At 36.6% G+C, this 11,087-nt stretch overlaps 1 protein-coding gene across 1 annotated transcript in view; it reads left to right on the forward strand.

The window, feature by feature from the left end:
* LOC106874879 (SCO-spondin) overlaps positions 1-10,705 on the forward strand; it is a 68,590-nt gene extending 57,885 nt beyond the window's left edge. Inside the window, exons 29-36 of the mRNA XM_052977248.1 lie at positions 525-647; positions 1,111-1,227; positions 2,830-2,940; positions 4,669-4,785; positions 5,798-5,830; positions 6,984-7,052; positions 8,630-9,063; positions 10,504-10,705. Of these exons, the coding sequence (XP_052833208.1) occupies positions 525-647; positions 1,111-1,227; positions 2,830-2,940; positions 4,669-4,785; positions 5,798-5,830; positions 6,984-7,052; positions 8,630-9,063; positions 10,504-10,653 (1,154 nt within the window). The 3' untranslated portion in view covers positions 10,654-10,705. The remainder of the gene's footprint in view (positions 1-524; positions 648-1,110; positions 1,228-2,829; positions 2,941-4,668; positions 4,786-5,797; positions 5,831-6,983; positions 7,053-8,629; positions 9,064-10,503) is intronic.
* Positions 10,706-11,087: the final 382 nt, after the last annotated feature.

Below are 11,087 nucleotides of genomic sequence, written 5' to 3' on the forward strand. Positions count from 1 at the left end.
CCATCAAACACTTCGTGATGTTAGATTTGTAGCGAGATTACAAATTACTTTCCTTAATGGCATCGCGTTTAAATAATGGAAATAGTTGTTGAGAGTGATCTCCCTTTGTACTCTGAAAGTGATCTCCCCTTTACAAAGGCACATGGTGGTAGTGAATTCGATTTTTGTGTTGTGTTCTTGAGCAAGTCACTTTATTTCACGTTGCTCCAGTTCACTCAGCTGTAGTAATGAGTTGTGACGTCACTGGTGCCAAGCTGTATCGGCCTTTGCCTTTCCCTTGGCGTGGAGAGGAGCGGCTGGTTTGCATGGGTGACTGCTGGTCTTCCATAAACAAACTTGCCCGGACTTGTGCCTTGGAGGGTAACATTCTAGGTGCAATCCCATGGTCATTCATGACCGAAGGGATTTTTTACCCCCAACTTTTTTTTATGAAAAAAATTTAAGCCAGGTAATAATTAAGCCGCATCACGAGTTGTTTTTAATGCTTTTACTTTTTATATCTTTTTTCTCTCCGTAATCTTCAGAAATTAAGTGCAGCGGAAATGAATTTGCTTGCGATAGTGGCCGCTGTATTCCTGCTAAATTTTCCTGCGACGGAGAATTCGATTGTGGCCCCGGAGATAGGTCTGATGAAACCAATTGTGCCGGTAAATGTCGTTGCATTATTTATTCTGTTACTATTGTCTTGGATTACAACCATTCTGGTTTTTACCTATTAGTTTTACTTTATTTTATATCTCGGTGAACAATTGCATCGTCGGTTACAAGTTATCACTACACCAAGCTTTGGTTCACACTACATTCCTGGCAGTGTGATTGACAAGAGAATCTCCATAAGAAGCACCCAGTACATTCTGTAAAGTGGTTGGCATTAGGAAGGGCATAGAGCTGTAGAAACAAAACCAAAACAAACTATGGAACTTAGTGCAGCCTCTGGCCTTGTCAGTTCCTGTCAAATTATCCAACCCATGCTAGCATGGAAAACGAATGTGAAATATTGATGATAGTTATATGTGCATGCTTGCATATGCACATACATGCATACATACATTACACACAAACAATATATACCTGTATTTTTGATGAATAATCTTCTTTTTTATTTTCTAGTGATCAAATGTAAAAATCCCAGACATTTCCGATGTGGTTCAGGGAAATGTTTGCCATTACCTGTTCGTTGTGATGGCCACGATGACTGCGGAGATGGAACTGATGAAATTGACTGCAGTACGTTAATATTTCCTATTGATTTCAATTTAAATATCCAAGGTCAAGTGTGCCTTCCATCTTTTCAGTTTCAACCAAAGAAGGTACCATTGAAATATTGGGAGATTTAGCTGAATTTACCCTCTTGCTAATTATATTTCATAATTTCTATTGTCCTGTATCAAGGAATTTTGTCAATCTTAAAAATATTTTGTTGTTACTGTGAGCAATGAGAAGACAACTGGTCTGAAATGTTAACATCTCACAGTCTAGGTAGGTGGCGCTGCAAGCTGATCTAGGTGTATACACACCATTTGTCGACAAGTGAGATATACTCTCCATGACAAAATGCAGTGAGTAGCTTGTTCCCCAGTTCGAATGTGCATCAAGTATATTCAGACCGATAATAACATTGCAATTTTACTTATCACTGCTTAGCATTCTCCCTCTGTAATTTGTTGTTACTGTTGTTGGTTAGTCTTGATTGAGCTGACCTGTGGTTAAAGGGCTCCCAACTCTGGCTACATTGTCTCCTATTGAATCTGTTTTGCAGTTTGTTAATCCTGTAATTCAGAGGAGATTTGGATGATGTTTCTAATAGAAAGCTTGCTCGCTGCTTGATTGCTTCATGCTCTTGTTTCATGGGGCTGGGAACATTCCAAGTTAGTGTTCTCAGAGACATCATCATGCATAGAGCTGACCAGGTCTGCCAGAGCTCTCTCCGTCGCTAGTTGTCCCATGCCAGCGCCTCTGTACCCTCCCAAGGTGACGTTGAGCTCTAGAGATCTTTCCCAATCCCATCCAACCATCTGGTGTAAAACCTTCCATCAGGCTCCTTTCAGCCCACAGCTGCTGCATTGAATGAGAGTAAAGCCATGGTAGTTTGATCTAGCAGGAGATGGAGGACATGTCTGTACCACATGTGATAGACAGCTGTGTGGTGGGAGGCTGTGTAGGCACTGATGTATTCTTTGTTGGAATCATGGTAGTAGAATAGGTGACTGTATAGCAAGCTGGAGCCACTCTTAGAAATTCTTGTGTGCAACAGTGCTGGATTAGCAACATCTGTAGAGCAGTGGGCAAAATAACATGCAATATTTAGTTTTGTCCTTCGATTTACTGGTGCTCCAGTATGGCTGCAATTGGAATAAAGTACAAAGAGATGTTGAACATGATGGTGACATTGGAATGAGCTGGATGGAAATGAATCACTTTTACATCGTTAAGCTAATGAGAAGGTGATTACATAGTTATTCAATTGCTGAGACATGACAAAACAAATGTTTTTCATATTACAGCCTAATATCTTATAAAAAGGAAGGACAAAGGTAGATATTGCGGTGCAAATTACAGGGTGTCCACAAAGTCTGGGTACACAGGGATTAACACATACTTTAAGAAATTATTATTTCTTATATTTAATTGTTTATGTTATGATTTTATTTACTCCATGTAGCCAGACTTTGTGGACACCCTGTATAGAAAGGGAACACTTGCAATTAAACATCTACTGGGTCTGTGCTGATATGGGGGTGTAGGGGTGGGCTAAACAGTAGCAATAACAATTAACAATTACATGAGGAATTAAAAAGCTTACATATAATATCTCTTGTACCTTGGCAGATTGCACGTGTTCAAACGAAGAGTTCACCTGTAAATCTTGTGATTGTATCCCTGCACAGAAGTTGTGTGATGGTGTCCCTGACTGCCCTCATGAGGATGATGAAATATGCCGTAAGTGTTTTCCTTTCTTCATCTTCTTCTCATTCTTCTTCTGTTCATTCTTCTCCTCCTCCTCCTCTCTCCTCCACCTTGCTCTGTACTTGTAGCTCAACCACCAACAACTTTCTCATATTAATATCCCACTTTTGCACAATCGACAGACATGCTCTCCTCCCACACAGTAAGTAGTTTCCTTAACTTTTTTATCAGCAATGTATATATAGCCATGAAGAAGGAGCTTTCTGCAATAACGTGCTGTTTTAGTGAATTCTATGATCAAACTGGGGATAAAATGATTTACTTTAAAAAAAAAAATGTAATTAAACAGTAAACTATTTTTGACCTTGTTAAATCTTAAGTGCCTAATTGGTCAATTGGTCATTAAACTATGTATATAGGAATGTCTTTTTTTATTATTGTCTCTGTTCGGCTTTATGTCCATTCTGTATTGTGTCCATTTGACTTCTTGGCTTTGGCTTCTTGTCCTTCAGCCAAAGTGCATTCAACATCCTGTCCACACACAATATCCAGATGTCTTGGTTTTCTATTGTTCATCCTTGTTTTCAAGCAATAATCCTGTTTTATTAATTAATTTTACTTTAATTTCCACCCTAAATCTCCATAAATATTTTGCAGTTTTTTTTTTTTATGTACGTGGTTTTTAAAACTCTTTCTAGCCTTTTGGAAGTACATCTTTGATTTAAAACTTTTGTTTTCATTAAAGTATTTTGAAAATCTTCACTTGAGCCCAATTTTAATGATGCATGTAGCTTGCAAAGACTTATTGGAGCAAGCGAAATCAGGATGGCACCTGTGCCCAGCGTTGCCTTTCTGGCACTTGTGCCCATGACATGTGTAAGGATTTTCGAGCGAGGTCGTTGCCAGTGCCCCTGGACTGGCTCTTGTGCGGGTGGCACATAAAATACTCCATTTTGAGCGTGGCCGTTGGCAGTACCGCCTGACTGGCCTTTGTGCTGGTGGCACATAAAAGCACCCACTACACTCTCGGAGTGGTTGGCGTTAGGAAGGGCATCCAGCTGTAGAAACTCTGCCAAATCAGATTGGAGCTTGGTGTAGCCATCTGGTCTCACTAGTCCTCAGTCAAACCGTCCAACTCATGCTAGCATGGAAAGCGGACGTTAAATGATGATGATGATGATGTAGTTAATCAGGATTTGAACTTTGTATGGTTGGATTCAAAGCCATAGTAGCCTGGCCAACAATTCCTTGATACCATTAACCAACTAATAATCCAATGGTATTCACCAATAATTTCATAAACGTTTGTGTTGTTGTCTTGTCAGAATTTCATATTCTGTAGTTACCTTTTAATTGTTTCAGTCATGAGATGGTGGCCATGCTGGGGTACTGCCTTGACCCCCAGTACTTATTTTATCTTTTAAGGCTAATACTTATTTTGTTGGTCTCTTTTGCTGAACTGCTAAGTTACGAGGGCATAAACACACCAATACCTGTTGTCAAGCAGTGGTGGGGAACAAACACAGACACAAAGACACATGCACATATATCATCATCATCATCATCATCATCATCATCATCCTCCTCATCATTTAACGTCTGTTTTCCATGGGTTACGACAGGCTTCTTTTCAGTTTCCGTTTACCAAATCCACTCACAAGGCTTTGGTTGGCCCAAGGCCATAGTAGAAGACATTTGCCCAAATAAAAAAGTAAAAGATATTGTAAACTATCTTATAAAGTTCATTCTTTCTTTTGCCAGGCTGCAAACCTGGAGAGTTCACCTGTTCCAATGGGGAATGCATTGACAATGAAAAGGTATGCGATGGGGAATCAGACTGCAATGACACTCTTGATGAACAGATATGTCGAACAAACAGTGAGTTGATATTTATTTTTTATGACTCTTGATGTCAAAGTATGAATTAAATGCTAAAACTTAAAAGCAATACATATCCAGTATTTTAAGCACTAATTTGAGAAGGAAAAGATTTGTGTGGTTTGCCTATCCACCATGCATTCATACCATGTAGTTCTGGGTTCACTACATCAATGGCTTTTTCCTGTTCCCATGCGAATATTTGTCCCTTAGCACTGAACATATTTACCAGTTCTACCCTCATCCCACCAAATATTGTCAGTGTTATTTCTGTGGCTTATATAACCAATCAGGGGCAAGCTGATGGAAATAGCCAATCAGAGGCAAGCTGAAATAACCAATCAGAGCAAAGAACTCCCAGCCTTACCAGCTCATGTCAAGCTGTCCAACTCATGCCAGCATAGAAAAACAGACATTAAATGATGATGATGATATAAAGTGAAATATTTACATGCAAATTTTCCAGCTTTAAAAGAAAAATCTCTTCTTTTTGTTATGGAGATGTACTTGCATAGCAAGTGACCTGATCTGAGATCGTGTGCTGGAATGAAAACAATTGCAGCATGGAAGGTGTTTATAAGCCATTTAAGAAACACACAAAAACCATTAGATTCACTTCAACATTTAAAGTTAATTTTCCAAAATATTTTCATCGCTTTAAGCCCACGACCTGTTCACTGACAAAATTCCGATTCATATATATATATATATATCTATATATATATATACAATTGCAGCATGGAAGGTGTTTATAAGTCTTTTAAAAACACACAAAAACCGTTAGATTCACTTCAACATTTAAATTTAATTTTCCAAAATATTTTCATCGCTTTGAGACTGCGACCTGTTCACTGACAAAATTCCATCACGTTTTTTGTGTGTTTCTTAAATGGCTTATAAACACTTTCCACGCTGCAATTGTCTTCTTTTTGTTGTTAATGTATAATGTTATGTCCCCTCGTTGTCATCTGTTTGTACTTAAACACTGTTTTAACTCTCCGTTCTATTACAGAGACTACACCTTATCCTTCTGAATACACTTCGCGTAAGTATCCTTTCCTCCTCCCCCTCTATTTTTTTGTGATTTATTTCATGTTTACTTATTTACTAAGGCTGAAAGCATCTGTTATTGCTTTAATATTTATTGATCTCTAACTGGCACCAGGCCATGTATTAAGAACAGGAGGTCATATAAATGACCTCAGTATTTGGCCTGGTCTTCATTTGATCCCCAGCTGAAGGGAAATAAAAAAAAGCAAAGAAATGCCACAAAAGTTACAGGGTGGACCAAAAAGGCACTCACCAAGATTAAAACTCAATGGAATTGCCAAAGATATGCTTCAGTTTTTCTAGAATTGAATGAAATAAAATGAAATACTGATGAATACAAACATACTTCTGCATGATGAACAAAATTGATAATAATAATAATAATAATAATAATGATGATGATGATGATGATGATAATAATAATAATAATGGTTTCAAATTTTAGCACATGGTCAGCAAGTTTAGGGTGGGGAAAGTCAATTACACTGACCCCAGTGTGTAACTGGTACTTATTTCCTCGACCCCAAAACAATGAAAGGCAAAGTTGACTTCAGTGGAATTTGAACTCAGAATGTAAAGATGGACAAAATGCCACTAAGCAGAGGATGAGGGCTAGGGTTAGGGTTAGTCAACCTCAGTGGAATTTGAACTCAGAATTTAAGGGCAGATGAAATTCCACTAAGCATTTTGTCTGGTGTGCTAATGATTCTGCCAGCTCACTGCCTCTCACGTAATATCAATAAAATGTCAAATGTTTTGGTGCTTGACTTCTGGCCCACCCTGTAGTTTTGTTCAATGTTCTGTTCATTCACTCTGACATCGTCTTTCCTACCTACAGAATGATAAACACTTTCTTTCCCTTGTATTTCTTGTTGTTGAATAGGAGTGATTGATCGTCTGGCTGTGTTTTTAAAGTTTAGCATGTTTTAATGGCTGTAGTTTGTCTGCTGTTAGGACTTGAAATACAGGTAAAAAGTACATAATAACGACTATGCAATGTTCCGCAAGACTTTGTGTGATTGTATCCAGAACATATTTTGTATATCCCATGCATTTGAAGACATTTATATCAATATTTACTTACATAAATATATTTTTTTAATTACAAGTGGGTTGAAAGTTTATTAGTTTAAATGTTGTTTTTGCAGCCAGAAAAATAGAAGGAACCACTCTATTGCCTTTGATAACAGAAATATTCGGAACAGAACAGCCTACAGGTAGCTTAACCTATGAAGTATTCCTTTTATTTTTCAAATTATTTCTTCTTGAGAATAAAAAATAATATCGTTTATTAATTAAAAATTAGAAACAAGCAACAGGTCCGTTGATAAGGTTTGCTCACCTGTTTAACATTTGCCTGGTAGTCTCACGTCATGGATTATGACACTACAGAGGGCCTGTCACTCCATATTTGCTTCTAATGATATTTTAATATTTTATATATATTAAAACATGAATAGCAGAAAAGCTAATAACACTGATGTCAGTTATATCGATGTTCAGAGAAATGTAATGACAGGCAGAGTATAAAGAAAATGAACAAGCAATATATACAGATATGTGGTGTGTGTCATGTTTATTGGCTTAGTGGTCTTTTCTGCTTCAGTTTGATTCTTGTAATAATCTAATATGAAGGTGCATGGCCTAGTGGTTAGGCTGTTGCACTTACGATCGCTAGATCGTTGGTTTGATTCCCTGGTTGGGTAACATGTTGTGTTCTTGAGTAAAACACTTTATTTCACATTGCTTCAGTCCACCCAGCTGGCAAAAATGACTAGTACCAGTAATTCAAAGGGCCAGCCTTGTCACATTCTGTGACTCACTGAATCTCCTTGAGAACTACATTAAGGGAATGCGCTCTATGGATTACTCAGCCACTTGTATGTTAATTCCACAAGCAGGATGTTCCATTGATCAGATCAACTGGACCCCTCATTGTCATAACCGATGGAGTGTCAGTTAGTTAATGCTATAAATTTCATATCTTATGATATATCGCCATCATTGGACACCTATTTTCCTTACACACATTACATATGAAGATTATGTATTAAAATCAATAATGGATTAATTATCCTCACTACTCTCAACACCACCACCACCATTACTGATCATCTTCGCATCATCACCCTCCTTTTTGAATTCGTTATATTCCTTCATTGTATAATGAATATATATATATAAATGTTATATAAAATAAATAAATAAATAAACAAAGCAACAACTAGACACCACATGATATATCATATATTGCTATAATTAGCTGATGAAATGTCATTAGAATCAATATTGACTCCCATAATTATGATTTCAGTATAATTCCAATAATATACCAGTTTTGATATTTATCTATTTTATATCTTCTCTCACATAAAAGAACAGAATACATTGCAAAAAAAATCATACAAGATGAATGTAACGATATTAAACCATGGTTTATTCATCTTTCTTAATCATTTAACTTCTATTTTCCTTGCTGTCATGGATTATTCAACATGTATATTTGGTGAGGATTCCTAGGCATGCAAAGGCTACAGTAAAACTTTGTCATACAAAATCCAACTAAAATTGTTACTGCAATGATTTATTAAAAAAGTTAATGATATGATATATCAACTCTTGTTATGTAAACTGATGTTTCCATGTTCTATAGAAACGATTTCATACTTGTACATTGGTGATATATTTATGAATTTACTGATATATGTTTTATGCTTGTTCTTTAATCTGGCTGTTGATATTTTGGTAATGTCTTCTAAAATTGATAATCTCGAAAATTGTCTCTTGCTGCCAGAAAGCCTTCAAGCAACAGAAATAACAACAAAAATACCGACAATTATGGGAACAACACCAGTTGCATCAACTGCACCAGTTATATCAACAACATGGCAAACCATTTCAACAGAGACACCAGTTATGTGGACGACAGAAGGGAAGACTTGTGTTGATATCAATGGTCTGTCAAGCACAACTTATATCAAAGACGAGTGGATACAAACTACAGACAATACCATTCCAGGATACCGTTTAAGACCACTTGATGCACAAGGCAGACATGGAGAGGAAGTGTTTGAGAGTTCGGCTGCACTTGTTGTGATTACTGTCCAACTGAGTGATAATTATGATGTGTCTTTGAGCAGTTTACAGCTAATTGTTCACAAAAATATTAAAAGCTTTATGATAAAGTACAGCAAAGTAGGAGCAGATCATTATAAGCCATTTGGAAAGGTAGTTACTGAGTAATATAATTGTTGTCTTTTATAAAACTTCATTTTACAAATAATTAACAAAGTTTTTAGAATATTTCAAATATAAATGGAATTCTTTCATGAAATCAAAAAGAATTCTACAACTTGTAACGTTGCTGATTTGTCAGTATTGAATTCAACATCAATCACTGGTCAAAATGAAATCTCATTTCTGTTTGTAGAGACCTGTGTCATCGTTTGATAGAATCAGTATATGAATGGTAAAATGACCTATTGACAGAATCGGTAGAACATTGGAGAAATGTTTGAATTCTGAGTTCATATGCTGGAGAAAACGTTAATGTTTTACCTATCCAGGGTCAATGAACTGTCTACCATTCATGTAAAACGCTTAAATTTCCTGCTTTTTCTCTCTCTCTCTCTCCATCAGTCGACTTCTAATTTGAAAAGATTGTGGCTGAATAAAACCAGTGTCCTTTACTCCTTACAAATGTGGAAAGGGATAAAATGTAGTGTCTAATAACCTCTTCATATTTCACCTGCCACAGGAGGCGCAATGGCCCAGTGGTTAGGGCAGCGGATTCGCGGTCATAGGATCGCGGTTTCGATTCCCAGACCGGGTGTTGTGAGTGTTTATTGAGCGAAAACACCTAAAAGCTCCACGAGGCTCCGGCAGGGGATGGTGGCGAACCCTGCTGTACTCTTTCACCACAACTTTCTCTCACTCTTACTTCCTGTTTCTGTTGTGCCTGTAATTCAAAGGGTCAGCCTTGTCACACTGTGTCACGCTGAATATCCCCGAGAACTACGTTAAGGGTACACGTGTCTGTGGAGTGCTCAACCACATGTATGTTAATTTCACGAGCAGGCTGTTCCGTTGATCAACTGGAACCCTCGACGTCATAATCGACGGAGTGCCAACAACAACAATTTCACCTGCCACAAATTCTGGTCAAAGAAACCAGTAAATGTTCTGGAATCTGATATTTTGAGATACTGTATAATACAGAGAAGATAAAACGAAATCTCCTGCTATTTGTCTGTCTATCTCACTCCCTGTCTGTCTATATACATACATACATACACACACACACATATCGTGCATAAACATTTCAATGAATATTTGTAATTACTACAATATCCTTTTCCTTTCATCAAAGATTTATGATTTAATTTAAATCTTGGTCATGTTTCAAGGAGAGTACATAAAGGAGTCAGTTTCATAAAATTTGATGCTATTTTGAATACATATCATCAAAGATATACCATGTTGGATAGAACTGGCACCAAATTTCACATCACAGTAACGATTTAGGAATAAAGGACATGTCTTCATAATATTTCTGAGATTCATTTATTTGTGATTTAAGATTTCATCTTATTACAAGATTTAGGGAAATGATTCTTTGACTGAACTCTTTGATTCCAGAATGTTTGATGAGATTTTTGATATTTTCAGCAATTTTCTGCTACTGATTCTGTATATTTCCCAACTGGTTTCCAAGCCCATCGCATACAAATATTTATAATTGATACATTTGACGTTAGTAAAAGTGTGAAAATCTTATTGGATATCCACGGCTGTTTTGAACCAGTGTTTCGTAAGTAACAACTAAAAGAGAAGCTGTTTATTCACACAAGTCTGTGTTGTCGTCATCACCTTTGTTACCAAACGTTCACTGTCTGTGATTCTGTGTTTTGCTCTGGTTTCTTCTTCAGTTCGTCTTTGTCTATATTACTTTGCATTTGTCATATGTTCTGGAAAATATAGTAAATATTTGTTAGTTTCATGTTTTTTGTAATTGATATCTAAAGAAATTATGTTGTTTGTTGTTGATTGTTTTGTTTAAAGGAATTTAAGGCACAAAAATGTAAGGGAGATGGAGTAGTTTTAAGGTTAATGAATTTCATTGTAAAAGAGTTAAAAATCCTCAACATATTTAAGGTTAATCAGTTCTGCTTTACATAAATAACTGAGAAAGAAAAGCAAACTTTAAGTAGATTTCTTAATGAGAGATGGATAGACATTTTCCAATTTTAAAA

Source organism: Octopus bimaculoides, chromosome 27, assembly GCF_001194135.2.
Source record: "Octopus bimaculoides isolate UCB-OBI-ISO-001 chromosome 27, ASM119413v2, whole genome shotgun sequence".
NCBI lineage: Eukaryota > Metazoa > Mollusca > Cephalopoda > Octopoda > Octopodidae > Octopus > Octopus bimaculoides.